Here is a 26,465-nt window from a genome sequence, read left to right as displayed (position 1 = left end):
AAGGTGGCTTTTTATTCGGGGATGATTTGGAGCAGTTGATAAAGTTCCTGGGGGAGAACAAGGTTCACAAATTGCCAGACCGAAACCCCCCAGAGGGTTTCCATCATCTCGCTCTCGCTTTTGGGGGCAGCGGAGGTTTTGGCAGAACAGGCAGCAAGCAGCCGGTCAGCGGCAACCATTGGCCAGGAACCCAACCTGGTCTTCGTCCTTTCGGGGGCGTAAAGCTTTCCGAGAGGGTGGTGCTTCCTCCTCTCCTGCCTCCAAGAGTACATAATGAGATGGGGCCGGCCGATTCCTCGAGTGCGGGGTTGCCTGTCCCGATTTTATGAGGGGTGGGCCAGAATTACTTCCGATCAGTGGGTGCTAAGCATAATAGAACGAGGCTACGCTTTTGGAATTTGCTCGGCCTCTAAGAGACTTCAACCTAATATCTCCTTGCGGTCCACAAGTCAAACGGCAGATTGTTCATCAGACTCTCGAACGTCTACTGGCTCTGGGAGCGGCAAAGCCAGTCTCCCCGGAACACTGGAGGAAAGGAAGGTACTCAATTTACTTGGTAGTTCCAAAGAAAGAGGGGTCCTTCTGGCCAATTTTGGACCTCAAGAAGGTAAACCAGTCTCTCAAGGTGCCATACTTCCGCATGGAGTCTCTGCGATCCGTCATCGCGGCGGTACACAAGGGGGAATTCCTGGCCTCTCTGGATCTGATGGAGGTGGCATCTCTTCGGAGACTAGGCCTGCTCATTCATCCATTCGCAAGGTGACCACTCTTGGAGTCCCTCGGCTGGGTCATCAATCAGGCCATGAGCAGCCTTGTTCCCTCTCAGTCATTGGAAGTTCTGGGAGCCAGGTTTGACACTGCAGTCGGGAAAGGTTTTTTTTTTTTGTTTGTTTGTTTTTTTAATTCCGATGGACCGGAGGAACAAACTGATGGAACAAGTTCAGCGCTTGTTGGTTTTACCCTTGCCCAAGGCCTGGGACTACCTTCAGGTGCTCGGGTCGATGGCATCCACTCTGGAGGTGGTTCCTTGGGCTTTTGCTCATATGAGACCGTTACGAGCATTACTTTACCGGTTGAATCCCAAGTCAGAGAATTTTCAGTTCCCTCTACCACTCACTGATTACGCCAAGTCCAGTCTTGGCTGGTGGCTTTGCCCGCACAACTTGTCTGAAGGAGTGGATCTGGAGGTTCCGAGCTGGACAGTGGTGTCTACGGAGGCCAGCCTCTCCAGCTGGGGAGATGTCTGCCAGTATCGTTCTGTTCAGGCAGCTGGACCCCGGAGGAGTCCGGATGGTCGATCAATTGCCTGGAGGCCAGAGCGGTTCGCTTGGCCTTGCAACACTTTCTTCCACTCTTCCGCCACCAGGCAGTTCGGATCCTCTCCGACAGTGCGATGACGGTGGCCTATATCAACTGTCAGGGAGGCACCAGAAGTCAAGCCGTAGCAGACGAGGTAGAGCTGCTCATGACTTGGGCGGAGCAAAATTTTGCGATGCTAGCAGCCTCTCACGTTGCCGGGAAGGACAACATACAAGCGGACTTCCTCAGTCGGAGGCGCATATATCCAGGAGAGTGGGAACTCTCGGACGAAGCAATGGATCTCATTTCTCGCAGATGGGGGACTCCCCACATGGACCTGATGGTAACACGGGATAATGCCAAAGCTCCTCCCTTCTTCAGTTACAGGAGAGATCGAGGCGCAGAAGGGGTCGATGCGCTAGTACTTCCCTGGCCAACCTCAGTTCTCCAGTACGTGTTCCCTCCTTGGCCTCTGGTGGGAAAGGTGCTTTACAGGATAGAGGTCCACCCAGGGTGGGTAATCCTAGTGGCTTCTGAGTGGACCCGCTGTCCGTGGTTTGCGCATCTCGTCAATCTGGCCGTGGAAGGCCCGCTACGGCTCGGGCATCTTCTCCATCAAGGGCCTATATATTTCAACCAGGCAGCTTGCTTCTGTCTAGTGGCTTGGCTTTTGAACAGAGGAGATTGAGGAAGAAAGGATATTCTGAGGAGGTTATCACTACATTGCTACAAGCCAGCAAAACGTCTACCTCCCTCTTACATTAGGGTATGGAGAGTTTTTTTTGAGGCATGGTGTCGTGAGAGAGAGATTTTTCCCAGACACGCTACGATTGCTCAGACGTTTAAACCTTTTACAAAATGGTTTAGCCAAGGGCTTGTTCTTCAATTCTCTCCGGGTACAGGTGGCAGCCCTAGACTCTCTGGTTGGTAGCTCTGTTGTGTCACATCCAGATGTGGTGTGTTTCCTCAGAGGAGTAAGGCTTTTGAAGCCCCCCCGGTCCATCGTGGAGTCTTAATTTGGTTCTTTGCGTATTTGAACCCCTTAAAATGGTAACGTTGAAAGACCTCAGCCACCAAAATCACAGTTGTCAAGGTATCTGTTCAGCTCGCCGAGTTTCTGAGTTGCAGGCTCTCTCCTGTAGGGGAACCCTTCTTAAGGATCTCTGACTCGGGAGTTTCTCTTCATATGGTTCCGTCCTTTTTTCCCAAAGTGGTCTCATCTTTCCATTTAAGCCAATCAGTTGAGCTTCTGTCTTTTCCTGATTTGTCAAATGATGTACAACATGCACGAGAGCTTCGTTGGCTCAATGTTCGGCGTTCCTTGCTGCATTACTTGGAAGTTACTAATTCTTTCAGACTCTCAGATCATTTGTCCTATGGAGCGGTCCCAGGAAGGGTCACAAGGCGTCTAAGACGCCGATTGCACGATGGTTGAGAGAAGCCATATCGTCCGCATACATTTGTAAAGGGAGACCTGTTCCTGAGGGCCCATTCTATTCGCTCGCAAGCAGCTTCGTGGGCCGAATGTCAGTTGGTATCGCTTCAGGAGATTTGCGGAGCTGCTACTTGGAAGACGCTCCATACTTTTGCTCGCCACTACCACTTGGACGTTCAGGCGCCCGGAGATTTTGGCAGTGGCGTATGGCGCATGGGACTTGCGAGGTCCTACCCGGTTTAGGGAAGCTTTGGTACATCCCATGGTTTGGACTGATCCAGGTTCTTACCTGATAATTTTCGTTCCTGTAGTACCACGGATCACTCCAAACGCCCACCCAAAGACTAGAAGTGGGTAACAGGGAGATCTATACATTCCGCACGCACATGTTCTAGATATATTTTTGCAGCATACTAAGAAAACTACAGTTTACATGTTTATACGTTCGTTTACAGTTCTGTTCTTGCTTGATTCATTTCTAGTCCTATTCTGCTTTGATATTCGATAACCTGGTGTACCTCCTGTATCCCTTCAGTATAAGTGAGGGTGCCTTTCAAGTTTTTCTCTGTCTCCACCTGCTGGAAGGGAGGCTGTTCTGTAGTAGTACAGGAACAAAAATTATCAGGTAAGAACCAATTTTCTTATGGTCCCTCCCCCAGTTGAGAATTCCTGAGGTGATTTCTGTGATCCATCAGGTGTTCCTTGGTCCAGTAGCTGGTTTTTCAGCTGGTGTGGACTTAGCTGATTGTACAGTTTAAAGGCAGTGGGTGCAGGAAGCCAAGTGTGGTGATGACAGTATATACTCTCTCACCCTGCAGCTGGAAACCATCTCTGTACTCAGCTAGGAAGGACTGAGCTCAGGTAAGTTTAAACAAAAAAAAACCTTACAGAGACAGTGAAGGAGGGATGTGCAGGGATTCCTCTTCCCAGTCTCTGAACTCTGCGTACCATTCCAACATTCGTCCTGCCCTGGAGGAGGTTCAGGGCAGCCTGGCAGGTTGGGTAGCCTCTTGTGGCTAGGCCCTGCTCAGAGGCTTTTTCACTGCAAGCTGCAGGGTAGGCCTTGACTGTGTTTTTGAATGCTTATGCCTATGCATTTGGCTGCTCTCTAGAGGACGTTTCAGTGGTGCGTCCCATAGTGTGTCTAACTTGTGCATCCACGTTTTGGACGCTTAGTTGAGTCAGCTTGGGCGTCCAGGTTATGCGGTGCTCGGCTTGGACACACGCTTATCCTGTGCGCACTTTGTGTGTGCTTAAGTTGAGCTGCGCCTAGTCTTGGGGCGCCTAGCTCTTGGCCACATAAATTTTGGACCCATATATATTAAAAAAAATTTATAATGGCACCTATAGCTGAGAAGCCTATCATATTCGGGCATCTCAGCCTTGCATGCTCTCTAACTTGTGCCAGCGCTGTTTGGAGGCTCAGGGAGAATTGTCTTCCTCTGATTTTATTAAGCCTAGTTCTTCCCAGCCAGATGAGGTCATGGGTAAAGATGTCAGGAGAAACGTCTGATATTGGAACTCCTTTGTCTGGTTCCTCAGCAGGGGATGGCGGTTCAGTGGGCACCATCCAGGTGCCTCCTATTTTTGGCATGGATTCTTCTGCCTTTTCTTGGGTGGAATTTTTTTTTTTCCAGGGATTTCAATCCTTTCTTCAGGCACAGTCCTCAGTTCCACCCAGTCCTGTCAAGTCAGTTCCTCAGGCAGTGTCCTCTCCCTCTTGGTACTGCGTTTTAAGTGCTGAATTACTCCTTGAGTGGCAGGTGTTCCTGACAGGAATCCGATGGGCACCGGTGATGAGGCAGATCCTGACTCTAGAGGATGGTGAAATTCCTCCAGGATTAGAGCTGAATAGGACTATGTTGCAGTTCTTTCATAGAAATGGCCCTGATTTCCCAGATGTTTAAGATACTGGGAGTTCCTGGGGCAGATGCCATATCTGAGCCAAAGAAAAATTCCAGTTTTGTTTCTTTGTAAAGCCTCTTGTGTTTTCCCAGTTATGGAGGCCATTCAAGAATTGATTGATCTTGAATGGAACATCCCAGAGGCAAATTTTAAAGGGGGTTGCACCTTGGAAGGCCTATACCCCCTGGATTCAGTGGATGTACTTGTCTGTGCCATCTGTAAGTGGACAACTTAACCTATAGAGGGAGGAATAGCGTTGAAGTATGTGCATGATAGAAGTTTTGAGGCCATCCTTAAGCAAGCTTTTGAGCAGTGGCAATGACCTTGCAGATAGCTGCCTATTGTTCCCCAGTGGCTCACTCTGGTTTGCTTCTCTCTCAGGAGGTTGATGACTTTGGAGTTATGGAACCCTTGCTTCCTTCTTGGCAGATGTGGGCTGCGATTTGGTCCGCACCTCGGCCAGAGGAATGGTTTCAGTAATAGTGGCCAGATGCTAGTAATGGCTGAGAAATTGGTTGGCTGATGCGACATCCAAGGCTATCCTTGTGAAGTTGCCTTTTAAAGGTTTGCTCTCATTTGGGAACGAATTGGAGAAGCTGGCCAGTAAGTGGTGCGAATGTCCAGTTTCTCGGTCGCTGGAGGATAAGAAACACTTGCTAATCCCCTTTGATATGAGGGGTCGTCTCAGAGGCTCAAGTGTTTTCTTCCCTACAAAGAGATGTTTCAGGGGACTCTGCCTTTTGATGGGTCTCAGTCCTTTTGTCCCAGACAGCCCAGACGAGGTGGAGGCTCAAGTAGTGCAGCCTCCCAACCTCCCAATGAAGGTTTGCTGACCCACCCCAGGAGCAAGAGATAGGGGGACACTTTTCTCTTTTATCAGAAGTAGGGTCAAGATCACTTCAGATATGTGGGTCCTAGAAGTGATATGAAAAGGATATTCACTGGAGTTCCGCAGTGTTCTCAGGATGTGTTCATTGTGTCTCCCTGCCACTCCCCACAGAAGAAGCAGGCAGTGGAGAATACAGTGTCAATGCTCCTTAGTTTGAGGGCTGTGGTTCCAGTACCCATGTGTCAAGAAAATACGAGTTGATATTCCATCTATTTCGTTGTGCCCAAGAAGAGAGGGCTCCTTTCGCCCCATCTTGAATTTCAAAGGGATCAACCGTCATTTGCGGGTGACTCATCTTCGTATGGAAACATTGCATTCAGTGATAATGGCCATACAATCGGGGGAATTTCTGACTTCCTTGGATCTGTCCAAGGCGAACCTCCATATTACTATCCAGTTGGAGTACCAATATTTTTGGTCTAGCCACTGCTCCCAAAACCTTTTTCAAGGTCCTGATAGTGGTAGTGGCGGCAGAGCTGAGAGGATTTATTTTTATTATTTATTATTTTTGTTATACCGAGTTTCATGATAGGGATCACATCAACCCGGTTTACAAATAACAATGTGTGCAAAATATAGCGTAACGTAATACAATTTCCAATAAAAATTTGAACTTTAAATACAGAGAATCAATTGAAAGGTGTGAGAAAGTTACAATGAAACAGGGAAAATAAACTTGGAACTGGAAGAGGGGAGAGAGGTTAAACAATGCAATATTTACATTTAATACAATTCAAGTGATAGTGTATCAGAGTAGGTAAATAAGCCTATTTGAGAGAATGTGACGGTACATAAATATGAGCGATAATATAAATAAGAGAATAAATATGACATTGTAGTGAATGGTGATGATATGATAAAACTCAAAAGGTAATAGTGAGAGGTTTGTGATGGGAGGATTCTTATTTGAGTCCAGGTGTTACATAGGAGTTTGTGTTGCTGAGTGCGTTTTATTCAAGGCTTGGAAATGCTTTTTTGAAAAGCCAAGTTTTTAGTCTTTTCCTAAATGTTAGAGCACATGGCTCTTGTCTTAGATCAGGTGGTATAGAGTTCCACAGAACTGGACCTGCTGTAGAGAAGGCTCTGAGACTCAAAGATTTATGTTGATAGGTTTTGGCATTTGGAATTTGGAGTGACTCTTTGTAGTATTCCCTGATAGGTCTGGCGGAAGTGTATTTTTTAAATGGTATTTGAAGATCGAGATGCGTGAGTTGGTTGATGGTCTTGTATATGATGTTGATGGATTTATACATGATTCTATAGTGGATTGGTAGCCAATGGAGTTTTTGTAGGATAGGGGAGATGTGGTCCATTTTCCTGGAATTTGAAAGGACTCTGGCTGCGGAGTTCTGAACCATTTGTAGGGATGGAATCCTTGTACACCTGTATTTAGACGACTGGTTGATTCAGGCCAAGTCTTTAGAAGAGAGACATCTGGTGACCCGCAAGGTGATCTCCTTGTTATAGGAGCTCGGTTGGGTGGTGAACCTAGCCAAGAGCAGTCTTCAGCCATCTCAGTTGTTGGAGTATCTGGGTATGTAGTTCAACATGAAGATAGGCAAAGCTTTTCTTCCAGAAGCTTGTATTCAAAAGTTGATGGTACAGGTGCTTCTCTTGGTGAGCATTATTCCCCTGACAATGGTCCTATCTACAGGCACTCGGGTTGATGGCAGCAACCCTAGAAGTAATACCGTGGGCAAGGGCACATATGCGTCCAATTCAGCGTTCCCTGCTGTCTCAATGGAACCCGCAGTGTCAGGATTATTCGATTCAGCTCCACCTGCCAATGGAAGTATGCTCTCACCTCCAGTGGTGGTTGCAAGTGGATCAACTGAGAAAGGGAGTCTCCTTGATGTCGCCCGACTGGTGCTTGCGACAGATGCAAGCCTCCAAGGTTGGGGAGCTCACTGTCGGGAACTAATGGTGCAAGGGTACTGGAATAAAGAGGAGTCACTTTGGAACATGAATTAGCTGGAAGCTCGGGCGGTCCAGTTTGCGTTCTTGCAGTTCAGCAGCAGGCTGCAGAGTTGAGCAGTCCAAATTGTCAGACAATGCAACAACAGTGGCTTATATCAATTGGCAGGGAGGAACCAAGAGAAGCAAGTATCACAGGAGATAGATCAACTTATGGAATGGGTGGAAGTACATCTTCAGGAGATCTCAGCCTTGCATGTTGCAGGAAAAGACAATGTAAGAGCAGACTATCTCAGCAGGGAGAGCCTGGACCCAGGAGAATGGGTGATGTCGGACGAGGCATTCCAGCTCATAGTGAATCGCTGGGGCCTTCTATTACTAGACCTGCTGGCGACTTCTCGCAACACGAAGATTCCTCGCTTTTTCAGTCGTAGGAGAGATCTGAAGTCCTTGGGGATCGATGCTTTTGTGCAGGTCTGGCTGGAAGGCAAGCTGCTTATATGCCTTTCCCCCTTGGCAAATGTTGAGAAGAAAGGTTCAAAGGATTGAAGGCCAGAGCAGGATGGTGTTTCTGGTGGCATCTGATTGGCCCAGAAGACCACGGTATGCAGATCTGCAAAGACTCCTGGTAGAAACCCGCCTTCGTCTTCCGCCGCTCAGGAATCTGTTGCAGCAAGGGCCTGTCCTTCATGAAGGTATGACTTGGTTTTGTCTTATGGTATGGCCCGCTCGCGTGTTGAAGTGTGGATATTCTACTGGGGTAATTGCCACCTTGCTATGAGCACGAATGTTTTTCATTTCCTTAGCCTATGTGCGGGTTTGGCGAGTGTTTGAGGCTTGGTGTGAAGATTGAGGTGTTCTTCCTCATTCAGTTAAAATCCTGCTCATTATGGAATTTTTACAGGATGGGTTAAACGAAAGGTTGGCCCTGAATTCCTTAAAGGTTCAGGTAGCAGCTCTTACCTGTTTCAGGGGCCAGATGAATGGTGAATCCTTATCGTCTCATCCTAATGTGGCCCGTTTCTTGAGGGGAGTGAAACATCTTCGTTCTCCCTTGCAATTATCTGTTGCTTTATGGAGTCTTAACCTGGTGTTGGATTTCTTGGCGGGCCCTACGTTTCAACCACTGCATTGCCTATTCTTGCGGTTATTGACCTTGAAAACTGTTTCTGGTGGCAGTTTTTCTGCGCGTTGGATTTCCGAACCGCAGGAGTTATCTTGCTGGGAGCCGTCCCTTCGGGTGACTCCAGGCGTGATGCATTGTGTACTCTTCCTTCCTTCTTACCTAAAGTGGTCTCAGATTTTCACTTGAATCAGTCCGTTTCCTTACCATCCTTGGATAAGGAAAGATGCAGAGGAATACTGCCTGCTGTGTCCCTTTGTCAGGAGACATGTTGTGAGGTATCTGGAGGTGTCTAAAAATTTCCAAAAGACAGATCGCCTGTTCATCCTTCATGGCTGAAGAAAAACATGGCGACCCAGCTTCGCAGGCTACAATAGCTCTCTGGATTAAGGAGGTGATTACAGATGCGTATGTGGCAGCTGAAAAGCCGTTGCCTACTCAGATTAGGGCTCATTCCACAAGGGCTCAGGCAGTGTCATGGGCGGAAGTTAGATTGTCGTTTCCCATCGACACTTGCCGAGCTGCGACGCGGTCCTCCTTACTCCCCTTTTCCAGGTATTATCTGGGTGTGCAGGCCCGGGAGGAAGCAGCCTTTGCATGTGTGGTTTTGTCTGGACCGTGGGCAGCCTCCCGCCCTGCTTGGGAGTAGCTTGGGTACGTCCCAGTGGTTCTGGATTCATCTGTCTGGACGCTAAGAAATGAGAAATTACTACTTATTTATTTATTTATTTAAAATTTTTATATACCGGCATTCATGATACAATCACATCATGCCGGTTTACATAGAACAGGGGTGTACTTACCTGATAATTTCCTTTTCTTTAGGACAGATAGATGAATCCAGCTTCCCTCCCTTGGCTGCCGAATGATTGTGCTATGCTCCTGCATGGCTACATGTTTTCAGGGATTATTGGTAAGTGTCAGTCCAGTCCCTAGACTAGTGTTTGATACATGCTTTTCTGAGCTCAGTGTTTCTTGTTGTCGGAGTACAGAACTGGTCATCTGTTTTTAATCCATTTTCTTTTTTTTCTTTTTTTTTTTTTGCTAGTCTGTCATAGTTGTTATGGAAGGGAATACTGGCAGGATATATACATTGCAGGAGTATATATACTATGATGTCACTTTGCTCCATCTCTATCTGCTGGTAAAGGTGCATAACCCACTTGTTCTGGATTCATCTGTCTGTCCTAAAGAAAAGGAAATTCAGGTAAGTAGTAATTTCTCATTATATTTCCAGTTGTACAAGCATAACATTTCCATAGTTGAAAAAAACTGTTCTAACCCAACCTACTGAAACAGAAAAACTTGTAGTGATGTTCTTTGTTCATACAAAGCTAACTGTCTGAAAAGATCATAAGTTACCTCATTTTTTATTTTTAATCGCTGAAAAAATTTAACTTTATTCAAAATGCATGTAAATTTTAATTTTTTGTAAATATTTATAATTCAGAGACAAAGACCTCAGAACTGGTGTAAAAGGGGTCTAAATGACCTCTAATTGTCAAACCAGTAAGTTCAATCACTGGTCTTTATTGACTCCTATTTTTTAAGTTAAGATAAAAATGCAATTATTCCAGACTGTTTTTAAGTCTTTATGTTGCAGGATATCCCGTCTGAAAAAACCGCCAGTATCTCGGCGAGTTGTGACGGAGTTGTATCACACTTTGACACCCACAGATTTTACTCCCACTCCCTTCAGGAAATGGTGCCGAAAGTCTTATATTGTCCAGTTGAGCAAAATGCCGATAAGACGGCAAGTTGCAACAATGTTATGACAACTATATTATCCGGCAACTTATGCTCTCATTGTAAGCCCTGAATCTTTATATCTTCTGGCTTCTAAATGAAATGTGTTGTAGTTTCAGAAAATTGAAAACTGAAACCTGCCCGACATAACTGAGTAGCAAGATTCTAAACTTGTTGTAGGGTTGCAATTTTGTCAACAAGTCTGTACTACAAGTAAACGCCAAAGCACTTATTTTAAACTTGTTGCGATTTTTTTCTTTTTTTCTTTTTTTCTTTGCTGTAACAAGTCAGTGCCGCACATCACAGGCATTAATTGAAAGATTGAGTGGTTGTAAGATCAAGCTTTCAACATCCAGGCTGTCAGAGATAGGGATTGAAGGTTGTGATGGCGCAACCTGCCCTGGTCTTGAGTTATGAGAGTGGGAGCTACACCCAGGCGAATTGGCTCTGCAATGGAGAGGTTGAGAAGTATGGGAAACCATATTTGTCGAGGCCAATGTGGGGCTATGAGTATCATGGACCTCTTGTCCTGTTGTAGCTTCACTAGAGTTTTGGTTATTAGCGGTATCTGAGGATACACGTATAGAAGGCCTGAGTTCCAAGGGCAAGCAAAGGCGTCCTTGGCTGGCTGGTGTTTGTGTAGAGAGCAGAATCTGTCTACTTTGTGATTCAGGTGTGATGCAAAGAGGGCTATTGTTGGTTGTCCCCAACGTTGAAATATCCTGGTCGCTACTAAGGGATCCAGGGACCATTCGTGAGGCTGGAATTGATGACCGAGACGATCTGCAACTACGTTGTGGATGCCCGCTAGATAAGTGACCCGGAGAAATATGGAATGTGTCAGGGCCCAGTCCCAAATCTGTGCTGCTTCTTGACAAAGGAGATTCGAGCCCGTATCTCCCTGTTTGTTCAGGTACCACATGGCTACTATATTGTCCGTTTTGAATTAGAATAGTCTTTTGTGTGAAAGGCAGTCCTTGAATGCATGTAGAGCATAACGTATAGCTCGAAGTTCCAGGAAATTGATTTGAAATGTTGCTTCGAGTTTGTCCAGGTACCCTGGGTTTGGAGATTGTCTGTGAGCTCCCCAACCTAAGGTGGATGCATCTGTAGTTAGTTATCTATGGGACTGGTTGTTGGAAGGGTAGGCCCTTGTGCAAGTTGTCCCTGTTTGCTCACCAAAGGAGAGATGAATGTAGCTGGTGGGTTACTTGAATTGGAGACTATAGTGGTTGAATGGCTTGTATCCATTGTGACTTTAATGTCCATTGGGTTATTCTCATGGCTGGTCTGGCCATAGGAGTGACATGAACTGTGGAGGCCATGTGACCTAGTAAAGTGAGAAACGTATGAGCTGTCGCTTGTTTCTGCGAGTGTAGTGAGTTTACTAACAAGGAGAGTGTTTCTGCCCGATCCTTGGGTAGGAAAGCTCTTGATAGGATGGTGTTCAATTCTGCTCCGATGAATTGAAGCAGGTGAGACGGGGATGAGATGGGACTTTTGGTAATTGATGAGAAAACCCATTGAGTGCAGCAGAGTGATTGTCCTGAGAGAAACAAGAGCTCCTTGTTGAGATTGACTTCTGATGAGCCAGTCGCCCAGTATGGGAAAACGTGTACACTTTCTTTGTGTAAGTGTGCTGCTACTACTGCAAGGCATTTCATGAACACTCTGGGTGCTGAGGCAAGTCCGAATGGTAGTACCCTGTATTGAAAATGCCGTTGACCTACCAGGAAACGCAGATACTTGCGATGAGGAGGGAATATTGATATGTGAGCATAAGCGTCTTGTAGATACAGAGAACAAAGCCAGTCTCCTGTTTGAAGAAGGGGAAGCATGGTGCCTAGAGAAACCATCCTGAACTTTTCTTTCCATACAAATTTGTTGAGATTTCTGAGGTCTAGGATGGGGATGTAGGCCTCCTGTTTTCTTTGGAATGAGGAAATAACGGAAGTAGTATGCTCTGCCCTGCTGAGTCTGGGGCACCGGTTCTACGGCTCTGGCTCTCAGAAGGGTGGATGATTCTGCTTGCAGATGAATGATGTGATTTTCGTTTAGCAAAATAGGCCTTGGAGGAGAGTCTCTTGGAATCGAGAGGATATTGAGTTGGTAACCTCATGATATTATTGAGTACCCATTGGTCTGTTGTTAACTGGAACCAATGATTGTAGAAGAAGGAAACTCGACCTCCTACTGGCAAGCTTGGGTTGGGATTGTGGAGATGGCTGTTGCTCTCTATTACCCGCCTCAAAAACCTGCAGCTGGTCCTGTCTGCTGTGGCAGTTGAGGCCTAGTGGTTCTAGGCTGTCTGGGTTGAGATCTTTGCTGTGGACTAGAAGATCTACCCCGGATGCCGGTGGATAGATCCTTCTTGGCCTGTAGAATGGTTTTCTGGCTTCTTTTCTTTGTGGACGGCGGGACGCTGATGAGGAAGAGGCTTGCGGGACCGCCGATAGTTGGCGCAATGTCTCTGTGTGTTTAAGTTGTGCCACTGCGCCTGTACCTTTGATCCAAACAGTTTGTCTCCCACACATGGCAAGTCCACCAGCTTATCCTGGACCTCGGGCCTGAGGTCAGAAACGTTTAGCCAGGCCCAGCGGCGTGCACTGATTCCTGAAGCAGCAACTCTTGAGGATGTTTCGAAGCTGTCGTAAGCTGCATGGACTTCATGCTTTCCAGCTTCTAGTCCTTTATAAATTATTGTTTGAGCTGCATCCTTGTACTGTTGAGGTAGGGAATCAGTGAATTCCTGCATTTGCTTCCAAAGATTCCTCTGGTATTGCATCATATAGAGTTGGTAAGACGCTATCCTGGAGTTAAGCATAGCTCCTTGGAATACCTTTCTCCCTAGAGAGTCCAGGAATCGATGATCCTTCCCTGGTGGAGCAGAGGAATGAGTTTGTACTCTTTTGGATTTTTTTCTGAGCCGACTCAACTACTACCGATTGTGGTAACTGTGACTTTTGGTAACCAGGAACATGTTGGACAAGATATGTAGTGTTCACTCTTTTATTAATTGGCGGGACGGAACATGTATGTTCCCAAAGCCTGTGTTGTAATTCCATGAGTACTTCATGGATAGGAATGGCCAAGACTTCTTTGGGTGGATCCACGAATTGTAGGACTTCCAAAGTCTGCTGCCTTGTATCTTCCTCAGACACTAATTTGAAAGGGATTGTGTCTGTCATATCTTTAATGAAAGTAGTGAAGGACAAGTCTTCTGGTGGAGACTTTTTTCCTTCCTTTAGGAGGAGATGGTTCAGACATGAAGCTTTCTGATGAAGAATCTGTATTTTTCTCCTCCAATGAGTCTTATGGCACTTGTTTGGAAGGAGAAGTAGGAGAAGACCCCGGTGGAAGTGATAGAACCACTGGTCTGAAGAGTCCTGAAGATACTGGTTGAGGGTCATCAAGAGGGCCTTGTCCAGGAATGTCTCCTTGTCCTACAGGCTTAGTAGGAAGAGGGTGCAGTGGGATGGCACCGACTAGAGTGTCAGGTCTATCAATTATTTTTTTATTTATTTAGGTTTTTTAGCATTTGAAATATTGAGAATTCTGGTTGTCCTGGAGCCCCAGGCGTGGGTACTGGCATCGGAAATGCAGATGGGATGGGCATTGGTGCTTGTCTTATACTCGGGGATGGCCCTGGTATCTGTGCAGGCACCGGTATAGACAATAGCGTCTGTTTCGGCGAGGGCGTCTGTGTCGATGGTCGATGTTCCTGAAGCGCTTCACACACTGCCTGGCGAATGAATCCGCTCAGTTCCTCCATAATAGCTGATGCAGGCAGAGCAGCTATACGTGGTGGCGGTGGGGGCGTCATCGGCCTTACCACAGGGTTCTGTGGAGGCTCGATGTCCAGAACCTCGATGGATGGAGAAGGCCTCGGTGTCTCTTGTAGTCGAAGCTGCTTGGCTGTCTACTTCTCCGGGGATAATAGAGATTCTGGAATTGAAGCATGTCGATGGCGATGTTTAGATCGGTGCTCCATGGCTTTTTCAAGGCCCGATGCTGACTTTATCAATGCCGCGGATGGGGTCAGTGACGACCAGTCCCCTGAACCCTCCAGAAGTTTTTCTTAAGTTTTATCCTTTTCGAAGCTCCGGCCGGAGACGACTGAGTGGACGTCTATGTGGAAGGTAACAGTTGGATGTGGAACAAGTGTTCCATTTTTTCTTGCCATACTTTCCGATCTTTGGCGGTCATTTCTGCAGATTTTGGGCAGGATGAAACATCATGGGACTGACCCAAACAGAGAACACACTCCTGGTGTGGATCCGTAATCAACATCGTGCAGTTACATTTGGGGCATTTTTTTAAAGCCTGTAGCCATGATCACGACAGCTGTCGATGGATATGAGACTAAAAGTTGTGGAAACTCGAAAAGAGTCAGAAGGGATGTTGTACTCAACGGCCGGTGGTAAAGAGAGAGAGACCCCGATGTGGGAGAGAGAAAACGAAATTTTAATCTGATTTTGTCAGAAATTGTGTGAAGAATTTCACACAGGGCTCCTGCTCCGCGATGCTGAAAACAGCACAGAAAAAGGAAGACTGAAGGGAGACCCCTGTGGCTGAGAATATCATGGCATGCTCAGTGGGCTCAGGATGCCAGCAATGTTCCCTCTAAGCTGCGCAATCGCGCGGCCGCGCACAAGTTAAATTCCTGCCGCGCACATGTTTTAATCTGCCGCGCAAAAAAAACGCCCATGTCTGCTTCCATTTTCCCCGGAAAGAGGGAGGGATAGAAGCCGCCCGCCACCCACCGCAGCGACGCCACTGACTACGGAGACACTACTGGGCGTTGCTTCCGCAGAGCCATGACCTCTTGCGTGACCCACCGAGGCTCTGATCACATTTCCGTTTCCTGTTTTCCGTTTGATTGTGTGGTGTGGTGAACGGCGTTCATGAGAAAAGGTACAAGCTGACAGAAGATAGCGGAAAAATATGTCTAAACGTGAATTCAAAGACGGAAGAAACGATAAACGTTTGAATAAGAAAGCGAGATTGAACTTTAAAGTCGAATGGCTCAAGGAATATGTAGAAGCCGATATGCCGGAGTGCGTCATCAATTATTTAAAGCAACATCATATTATACCATCAATATTTGCCGTAGCCTGTTAGTTTGATGGGTAATGAGACCTCATATATACTATGGCAGGGTACTGGTGAATTAGTCCCTAAATGCCAATAGTTCAATAGTGCGGTGATAAGCTCTACGTGCACCGTCTCAAAATTATAATCATAGGTCTCACTGGGTGATCAAAGTACCGACAGCGTCTTGTCAGTTACAAAGTGTTATAGGCAGTAGGAAGGATAAACACTTATCGTAGCATGGTTTGCAGTCAGGGACTCGGTACTGGCGTGTTGGCCCGACACGGCTCGTGTTTCTGGGGAACCTTCTTCAGGGGCCGCAGTGTGCCAGTGCTGCAATGTGATAAAGCAAAGTTAATACATCCCATGTTCAAGACAGACTAAATTCAAGCTGTTAGTCAATTTTTCAGACTCAGACGTTTGTGTTCATCGGACAGAGACTTCAAATTACAAGCAGGTAGACTTGCGGAAAGGTTTTTTTCGAGAGGATACCCTTACAGTGCAGTATACAAAGCTTTTAAAAGAGCATGGCATTCACCGAGGACAGCCCTGTTGCAGTACAAAACACGGCCCCCTGTTACAACTGATATCTGTGTACTCACACACACGGATAAATCTTATTTAATTATGCAAAGTATAAAAAAACACTGGCACATCTTACAATTGCATCACATTTTTTCTGAATATCCACTCTTTGCATACCAACGCAGCAAGAACTTAAAGGACTCTGTTGTGCATGCAGCTGTCACTTTACAGAACCCGATAAGACAGCAAGGCAGCCATCGTTGCTGTGGTAACTGCGAAATGTGTTCCATCACTATAGAGGGATCTTCATGGAAACATCCACGCACAGGTCACATCTATTATAAAAATTCAGAGACATCTTGTAATTCCACGTCCGTGGTATACCTCATAGAATGTCCCTGTCAATTAACATATGTTGGACGCACGAGTAGAAAAATCAAAACGCGGCTTTTTGAACACCGCAGCCGCTTAAACACAGAGAACCTGGAAGCACCGATGGTAGATCACTGTATTGCAACTGGCCACACTTTTGACCAATTACGATGGACCATCCTTGAACAAATTTTACCCAGCTCACGTGGAGGAGACATCAAACAAATACTCAACTTCCGGGAACAGTGGTGGATTTTTACTTTAATGTCCGCAACACCTTTCGGTCTCAATGACTCGGTTGAATGGGCTTCGCTCATTTAGTTCCTGTTCTAGCTAAATTGGTTTGACGTCACTATTACTTGTTCCCGCCCATAGCGGTAGGTATATAATCAGCACTTTAAAATGGCGGATCCTTCTGCCAAAATATCGCTGCAGCCAAGTAGCAGAAGAAGCGGGCAGTCTGGAAAATAGTAAGTTATGGCAACTAACAGCTTGAATTTAGTCTGTCTTGAACATGGGATGTATTAACTTTGCTTTATCACATTGCAGCACTGGCACACTGCGGCCCCTGAAGAAGGTTCCCCAGAAACACGAGCCGTGTCGGGCCAACACGCCAGTACCGAGTCCCTGACTGCAAACCATGCTACGATAAGTGTTTATCCTTCCTACTGCCTATAACACTTTGTAACTGACAAGACGCTGTCGGTACTTTGATCACCCAGTGAGACCTATGATTATAATTTTGAGACGGTGCACGCAGAGCTTATCACCGCACTATTGAACTATTGGCATTTAGGAACTAATTCACCAGTACCCTGCCATAGTATATATGAGGTCTCATTACCCATCAAACTAACAGGCTACGGCAAATATTGATGGTATAATATGATGTTGCTTTAAATAATTGACAAAAGATTGCATCATAAATTCAACAGTCCTATATTTAGGAGTGCGTCATCAAACAGCGAACGATTCTTGGAAATATTTTTAAGTTCAACTCTGAGAACTCTGTTGTCTGCGACATTTGCAAACATGCGAATGCTCATTGTGCTTTCGCTCAAGGAAAACAGTGGGACGAATGGAAACTGGATTATTTAAAGCGACATTTACTCCAGAAAGTTCACGTTCAGTCTGTCGATTTGCTAAGAAGTCAGCGTCGGGGAACACTTCGGGCATTGCTGAAGGAAACTACTGAAGAAAAGAAGACAAAAACTGAAATTTCTGAAAGAAAGTCTGCTTCCAGTGAGGAGGTAAAAATTCTAATTGATAATGTCCTCCTTGCCATAAAATTGAATTCTTCGATGCTAATCTGTTCAGGAAATTCACAATCACATTGGAAAATATGTAAAAATACCGGAATCTTGGAGAAGTAAAAATTATGCGTTTGAATTTCTAGAGTGCATAAACTCAGTAATACAAAGAGATATGATAAATGATTGGCGCCAGTCGACATTCCACACTCTCATAATTGATGAGAGTACAGACATCACCGTGACAAAAATGTTAATTCTTTATGTAAAATTTCGAAAAGAAGATGAAGCTGCTTACTGTACTTATTTTGCTGGAATTCTGAAGCTGACAGAATGTAACAGTGCAGCTATTGTGACAGCCATTACCAATTTCTACCAAGAGAACAATCTTGACTTGAGCAAAATGGTAATGTTCACATCAGACGGGGCTTCTGTGATGCTTGGGAAATATAATGGTGTTGCTGCAATACTTCGGCGATCTAACAAACATTTGCTTGAGCAACATTGTGTGGCACACAGAGAGGATTTAGGACTTGATGATGCTTGGAAGCATAACGCTATGTTGAAAGATATAGAAACTCTAATTCGAACAGTTTACACGATTTTTAGTCTGTCATCTGTGAAGAAATCCAGGTTTGAGGAACTTTGTCAGGCATCAGAACATGATGCAGTTGCATTCAGGCCCCTTAATGAAGTCAGGTGGTTGTCTCGACATTTTGCTGTGAATGCCTTAGTCAAGAACTACGATATGCTGATTCAATATTGCAGAGAACGGATAGAAGAAGACGATGACCCAATACACAAATACTGCTTAGACAAGTTGACAAAACCTGAGTATCATGTTACCATCTTTACTTTAAATGATGTATTAGGAGAGTTGGCAGAGTTGTGTAGACGTCTTCAGAGGAGCAATCTAACAACTGTAGAGGCGTTCCAGATGACAAAAGCCAAAATAATGAAACTTCGATCACAGTATCTTGGTGACACCATTCATTTCTCAGGGGAAGTTCGTAATGTTATAGCAACGTACGCTTCTGTCAACACCACTGCTGTCATCCATTTCATAGAACGTGTCTGTGATCACTTTAACAGTAGATTTCCTGAAGATGAACTTGGCGAATGGTCAGTCTTTGATAAAGATTCCTTTGCAGCTGTTGAAAATGTTAAGAATTTTTTATTTGGTTCTGACAAAATTGAAATACTGGCAGCTAGATACTGCACCTTGCTAAACAAGCCAGAAGTTGTTCTTAAGAAGAATTTAGTTGCTCAGTATGTGGACTTTAAATTCATCATGAGTGAAAAATTGGCACAAGGTGCACTGAAGAATTTTGACGACATGATTGTTTATATTAGGCAGCAGGATGGGTTTTCTGACTTAGGCCAATTGCTTGACATTTGTGGAACTTTCCAGGCGTCTAGCGCAGATTGTGAGAGAGGTTTTAGTCTCATGAATCAGATTAAAACAAAGACCAGAAATCGGCTAGAAGTCAACCATCTGGACAACCTCATTAGGATAAAACTTTATTTAATGTCAGGACAAGCAGTTAATTTGGACGATGTGTATTCATTTTGGAAGAACTGCAAAGGACGACGAAATACTTCTACGGTTGATGTAATGTAATGTTTTCTCTTTCAGCTTTCTGCAAATGTTCATATTTGAATCATATGTCGAGAAATTTTGCACAATAAAATTGACATTTGAAAAATTTGCACATTAGTTTCAATTTTTGCACACATGCCACCAAACCTTAGAGGGAACATTGGATGCCAGTCAAAAGTTATTGAAACTTTGACAGAAAGTTTTCCGTGATAGGGCTCCATTGATGTCACCCATATGTGAGGACTATCATCCTGCTTGTCCTGGGATAATCTTTGCTTCTGTGTTTACTAATGAGGATGTTGGGTAGATACCTGTTCCGGAGATGGTTTTCAAGGGTGATGAGTCAGATGAACTGAACCAAATCACTGTGAACCTGGAAGATCTAGTAGGCCAGATTGACAAACTAAAGCGTAGCAAATCACCTGGACCAGGTGCTATGCATCCCAGGGTTCTGAAGGAATTAAAAAATGAAATTTCAGATCTATTAGTTAAAATTTGTAACCTATCATTAAAATCATCCATTGTACCTGAAGACTGGAGGGTGGCCAATGTAACCCCAATATTTAAAAAGAACTCCAGGGGTAATCCGGGAAACTATAGACCAGTGAGCCTGACTTCAGTGCCAGAAAAAATAGTGGAAACTATTCTAAAGATCAAAATCACAGAGCATGTAGAAAGACCTGGTTTAATGGAACACAGTCAACATGGATTTATACAAGGGAAGTCTTGCCTCACAAATCTGCTTCATTTTTTTTTAAAGGGGTTAATAAACATGTGGATAAAGTGAACCAGTAGATGTAGTGTATTTGGATTTGCAGAAGGCGTTTGACAAAGTCCCTCATGAGAGGCTTCTAAGAAAACTAAAAATTCATGGGTTAGGAGGCAATGTCCTTTCGTGGATTACAAACTGGTGCAAAGACAGGAAACAGAGTAGGATTAAATGGTCAGTTTTCTCAGTGGAAAATGGTAAACAGTGGAGTGCCTCAGGGATCTGTACTTGTACTGGTGCTTTTCAATATATTTATAAATGATCTGGAAAGGAATACAAGTGAGGTTATCAAATTTGCAGATATAAAATTGTTCAGAGTAGTTAAATTACAAGCGGATTGTGATAAATTGCAGGAGGACTTTGCGAGACTGGAAGATTGGGCATCCAAATGGCAGATGAAATTTAACGTGGACAAGTGCAAGGTATTGCATATAGGAAAAAATAACTGGTGCTGTACTTACACGATGTTAGGTTCCATATTAGGAGTTGCCACCCAGGAAAAAGATCTAGGCATCATAATGGATAACACATTGAAATCGTCAGTTCAGTGTGCTGCGGCAGTCAAAAAAGCAAACAGAATGTTGGGAATTATTAAGAAGGGGAATGGTTAATAAAACGGAAAATGTCATAATGCCTCTATCGCTCCATGGTGAGACCGCACCTTGAATACTGTGTATAATTCTGGTCACCGCATCTCAAAAAAGATATAGTTGCACTGGAGAAGGGACAGAGAAGGGCAACCAAAATGATAAACGGGATGGAACAGCTCCCCTATGAGGAAAGGCTAAAGAGGATAGAGCTGTTCAGCTTGGAGAAGAGATGACTGAGGGGGAATATGATAGAGGTCTTTAAGATCATGAGAGGTCTAGAACGGGTAGATGTGAATTGGTTATTTACTCTTTCGAATAATAGGACTATCGGGCACTCTATAAAGTTAGCAAGTAGCACATTTAATACTAATAGGAGAAAATTATTTTTCACTGAACCCACAATTAAGCCTTGGAATTTGTTGCCAGAGGATGTGGTTAGTTCAGTTAGTGTAGCTGGGTTTAAAAAAGGTTTGGATAAGTTCTTAGAGAAGTCCATTAACTGTTATTAATCAAGTTGACTTAGGGAATAGCCTCTGCTATTACTGACATCAATAGCATGGGATCTATTTAATGTGTGGGTACTTGCCAGGTTCTTATGGCCTGGATTGGCCACTGTTGGAAACAGGATGCTGGGCTTGATGGACTCCTGGTCTGACCCAGTATGGCAATTTCTTATGTTCTTAGGTACCACCACCTCTGTAATATGGTCTTGTAATCATTTCATACTTAGAAATACTGTTTCCTCCCTTAGATCCATCACTCTCCCCTACTTTTGTAAATACTATGCAAGATAATTTATTTAAGAAGTCTAGTGCTTGCTGGCGGCCCTTTTTACAGATCTCACATTCTCCATTTATCTTACCTTTTCCTCCTTTGGTATTTCACCTTTATCTTATTTAAAGAAGCTGTTATCAGCGTATTTAATTTTCTCTTCCATTTGTAAGGTTGCTCTTCTAAGCTGCCTCTTTTTGTTTGGGAGAGCTAGCATGGTATGACCCTGATAGCATGATGCAGGAGCCCATGCATTTGGGCAAGTGTGTTGGCCCACAGAAAATATTTCAGAGTTAGCTAGGTAGTTACTATCACAAAAGAACTACCCTGCCCTTCAGTCTCTGAGGTACCTCTGCTTCTGCTTGTCCAGTTTCTGCACTCTGGCCTCTCGTCCTGTGCTCTGTCTTCTGGGGCTACACACTTCAGCTTATCAGACACATTGGTGCCCAAACAGACTTCTCTTGCTCTGCTGGACCTGCCTAGCAATATTTGTCCCAGCTGTTACACACTGTTACTTTCAGGGAATTTTCCTGTGAACTTGAACTTTTGAGGACTGTGCAGAGCAATTTTTGGGATGATGAGAAGGAACTAATGCAAAGTTTTATTGCTATTATTTGTAGCTCTTATTGAAGAGCTGGACAATTTTTGAACATTTTGTTTTATAACCTTTAATGTTTTTACATCTTTTTTTTTTTTTTTCTCTCTCTCATCTTTTCCTGTAGCTAAATCTGGAAATGCTCCCTCTGGCACCGCCCATAGCAGCAGCCTATCTGCCAAGCGCTGTGACCCCAATCACAAGGATTGTCTGCTGCGAGAGTTCCGCAAGCTGTGCACTATGGTATCGGACAAGCCCAGCTATCTGACCAAGACGCAGCTCATCCAGAACTTCCTGCAGAAGGGAACAGGAGGCGGTATGCATCTTGGGACGGCGGAGGAGAGAGAACTGTAGAGGGAGGGAATGATGTGCTCAGCTCATGAAAGAAATAACAAATAGGGGTGCTCCTGGGGGGAAGGAGGAGATGCACTATATAACTGCAAAATACTTCTCTAAAAGAAGGTTTCCCAGCTCCTGTAAAGTCTGTCCTGACCCTGTGACAGGTTAGCCTTCAGCAAGGGTCTCCTGGTCATGGGGAGCTCTGGGGAGGTGAGCTAGTCAGAGCTTTGTATAAGTTTACTTTAATATACTGCCTGTCCATAAATTCAAAGCAGTTTACAGGGCTAAATACATCTCATCACAATAATTAGGTAAACCATGTAATATAACATGAAGAATTAACAATGAAACCCAGATCTTATATGCCTTCACACTTTATATGCAAATTCTTAGTAAATTCTTTATAAAAATATTTTGAAAGGAGAACATTTTATTTAGCACAATATGACAACTCACATCAAAATACTACCATTATAATCATAAGCCTGTTCTTTTTTTTTGTGAAGCATTTTTAAACAATTTTGTAAACAAGTTAAAGAAACTTAACTTGTGTAGCATTATGGTGTGATAACAAGGTCCAAAAATATTCTGAAGCAATTCATTAATACAGCAAGGGAAACCTGTTCAGTTGTTGTCATGGAGCACAGTGTGAATCACATTTCGTCATGACTGGCTGCATCGGGGTAACCTCCTGTCGCTTGTGACTTGCACCCACCACAGTTGTTTTTTTTTTTTGCAATTAAAGTTTTATTGAGTTTAAAATGTGTACAATACAAAGGCTGTCAAACATCAGCCATATCAGTAATAAACAAGGAGTTCTCTAAACATCAGAACTAGAGTTCCGTTGAATAGAACAAATGACCGAGAGTCATCTCGTAACGTGATTTAAAAACAAATACTAGTAGGCACTCTCCTAATGAAAAGAGCCAACGGCTGGTGTAAATACACCCATCAACTGAAATGACAGAGGCAGAAAAACTGAAATACCTCATATGCATTTCAAATAAGTCTAGAAAGGGTTCCATACCAACAAGAAGCAAGACATCCGCTTATGTTTAGCAGCAGTTAAAGAGGCAAGGCTATAACTTATATGCAATTTTTTGGTGACCTCCGTGATGCTCGGTATATATATTCTACTTTCCACCGAGAGGCTATAATACTACGTGCAGCTATAAATACCTGAATGCAAAACGTCTGCTGACGCTTATTTTATTCTGGAGCGAGCATATTAAGTAATGCTGCCTCCGGGGTGGGAGATAATTTTGTGCCCAAAATTTCACCTACCCACGAAAACACCTTATTCCAGAAAGGGGAGTTCCCTGTACGTACCTGGATCAGTCCAGACAGTGGGTTATGTCCCCAATCCAGCAGATGGAGTCAGCACAAGCTTTGAGGGGGCGTATCCATATATACTACTACCCCCTCTGCAGGAGTTCAGTATCTTCTGACTCCAGCAGATGCGAGTAGGGGAATCAGGCTTCCCCTCTTTTCCTTCACTTTCTTGCTTGATTATGGCTTGTTGTTGTCTTTTTCTGTGGATCAAGTTTGTATTAAGTTTGTATTAAGTTTAAAAAAAAACAAACAAAAAAGGCAGAGTTCTTTCAACTCCTGGGGAGTGGCTTATCTTCCTTGTCTCTTCTCTGCGGCCTTGCTGTTTATTTCTCGTTGCAGCCAGGGGTAAGTTTGTTTCTCCTTTGTAGTTTTTTCCTTTACAGCTCAGCCCCCGGTGCCCGCGAAAGCCGGTGGAGCCGGCCTCTTCGCTCTTTACTCCCTCACCCGCGGCCATTTTACAGCTCCTCATGGGCTGCTGAGCCATTTAGGGAAAGATGTCTGGGGCGGGTCGTGTGGCCAGGAAGGCCCCCCCGCGGCACCCTCCTCTATTTTCAGACAGCGGGCAGTGCGGGCCGACCGGGCCCCCCCGCAGCGGCGCCTTTGTGCGCGTGGCCCCCCCCGTGGCTTTTTCTTTTCTCCTGCAGCGATCCCGATGCCGCGGCCGTCCCGCTGTGCGGCCTGCGGAGACCCGGGGTCCCGGATTTCCCGGGAGGGCATCTGTGCACGATGCCTTCCCGGGGGGGAAGGTACCTCACAGTCCCTGACTGATTTCTCTTTTTTGCCCGGGTGGTGCGGGCCGGCCACTCCGCCATTTTTGGCGGGAACGGCGGCCATTTTACATTCTGAGCGCCCTGAGGCGCAGGCCACGAGGGGGAACGGATCCCTGGAGGCCACGAGGGAGAACGGATCCCTGGAGGACTCTACCAGCGGGGGTGTTCCCCCGATTTTGGTGCAGGAACCAAGCACCCAGAGCCAGGGAGCAGGAACCACGCCGCCCCCGAAGCGCACCCGAGCAGGCCGGGGTTCTCTCCGGAGTTTATCCTGCTCATGCATACCGCTTATCTGCAGGGGCTGGAAGCACCTGTGGGACCCCCCCCCCCCCCCCTCCTAAGATCCCTCGGATGTCGGCCTCGACGCCGGCCCCCCCCGACCCTCCGGGAGTGGGGGCCTCCCGCCTTCCTACCCGGGTCCGATCCACGCCCGCGGCAGTGGGGGCGGTGCCAGACCCAGCGGGACATGGACTTGACCTCCCGGACGGGGGACAAGGGGACGGCACACAGGAGGGGGATGATCCGCGTACCCTACGCCTCTTCCAGAGGGAAGAGCTGGACGACCTCATCCCGCAGATCATCCAAGAATTAGATTTGGATCCGCCACCAGACCCGCCTGCCCCAGTAGCTCCCGCTGTCATCACTTCTTCAAGGAAGGGAGATCCTGTCCTGGCGGCACTCCGGCCGAGGGCTCGGGCTTTTCCCATTCATGACTCGTTTTTACAACTTCTCACCAGGGAATGGGACACCCCGGAGGCCTCCCTGAAGAGCAGCCGGGCTATGGAAAAGCTGTACCCGCTCCCCGAAGATTTTCTGGACCTCATCAAGGTCCCAAAGGTGGACTCCGCAGTGTCGGCGGTCACGAAGAGGACGACTACCCCAGTGACGGGAGGTGCGGCGTTGCGGGACACACAGGATCGTAAGTTGGAAGTTTTCCTTAAGCGGGTTTTCGAGGTCTCCGCTCTGGGTATGCGGGCGGTGATGTGCAGTTCGCTTGCCCAGCGGGCTAGTCTCCTTTGGGGTGCAACAACTCCTCACGTCTCAGAACCTGCCGTCCGATGAGGCTGCCCAGGCAGATTGGCTAGAAGCCGCAGTGGCGTATGGGGCGGACGCCTCGTACGACCTTTTTCGGGTCCTCACAAGATCCATGGTTTCGGTAGTGGCAGCACGACGACTACTGTGGCTACGCAATTGGGCGTCTGATACGTCCTCTAAGTCCAGTCTGGGCTCTCTTCCCTTCAGGGGCAAGTTCCTCTTCGGGGAGGATTTGGACCAGATCATCAAGTCCCTGGGGGAGAACGCTGTTCATCGGCTGCCGGAGGATAGGTTTCGACCATCCAGAGCGTTTTCTTCTTCTCGGACCAGAGCCAGAGCGCAACGGCGCTACAGGGGCTACAGACAGACGGGATCCCGGCCATCCGCCCCCAGGCCTCAGCCCTGGTTGCGCGTCTTCCGTGGGCATCGGCCCGCACGCACTACTCCCGGAACCGGGAACCCCTATACCAAGTCTTCACAATGATGCCAGTCTCGCCCACTCCCCTGTCCCCAGGATTGGGGACCGACTAACGTATTTCTAAGCGGAGTGGGCACGGATCACCTCGGACCAGCGGGTCCTGGATACCATAAAACACGGCTACGCATTGGAATTTGTCCGCCCCCCGCAGGGAAGGTTCATCTTTTCCCCCTGTGGCTCGGACCTCAAGAGAGGAGCGGTGCAGCTGACTCTGGACAGACTCCGGGAGATAGGCGCTACTGCGCCCGTGCCCTTCGGAGAGGTGGGCTCGGGCCACTATTCCATCTATTTCGTCGTACCAAAGAAGGACGGTTCCTTCCGGCCTATCCTAGTCCTCAAGGAAGTCAACAAATCCCTTCGAGTCGTTCGGTTCCGCATGGAAACGCTCCGGTCAGTGATTGCGGCGGTGCATCGGGGGGAGTTCCTCGCCTCCCTGGACTTAACGGAGGCCTACCTGCACATTCCCATCCGCCCGGACCACCACAGTTTCCTTCGTTTCAAAATTCTGGACCAGCATTTTCAGTTCACGGCTCTCGCGTTTGGATTGGCGCCGGCACTGCACACCTTCACCAAGATCATGGTAGTTGTGGCGGCAGCTCTCCGGAAGGAGGGCATCCTGGTTCATCCTTATCTGGAC

General features: G+C 46.2%; 1 protein-coding gene across 1 annotated transcript in view; it reads left to right on the top strand.

Annotated features, from left to right (window-relative positions):
* LOC115082294 (DNA ligase 3-like) overlaps nucleotides 1-26,465 on the top strand; it is an 87,489-nt gene that overhangs the window by 41,935 nt on the left and 19,089 nt on the right. Inside the window, exon 4 of the mRNA XM_029586523.1 lies at nucleotides 22,002-22,190. Within this exon, the coding sequence (XP_029442383.1) occupies nucleotides 22,002-22,190 (189 nt within the window). The remainder of the gene's footprint in view (nucleotides 1-22,001; nucleotides 22,191-26,465) is intronic.

The sequence above is a fragment of the Rhinatrema bivittatum genome, unplaced genomic scaffold, assembly GCF_901001135.1.
Source record: "Rhinatrema bivittatum unplaced genomic scaffold, aRhiBiv1.1, whole genome shotgun sequence".
Lineage (NCBI taxonomy): Eukaryota > Metazoa > Chordata > Amphibia > Gymnophiona > Rhinatrematidae > Rhinatrema > Rhinatrema bivittatum.
The sequence above is the reverse complement of the archived record's forward strand: the minus strand, read 5'-3'. Positions and strand labels throughout refer to the sequence as shown.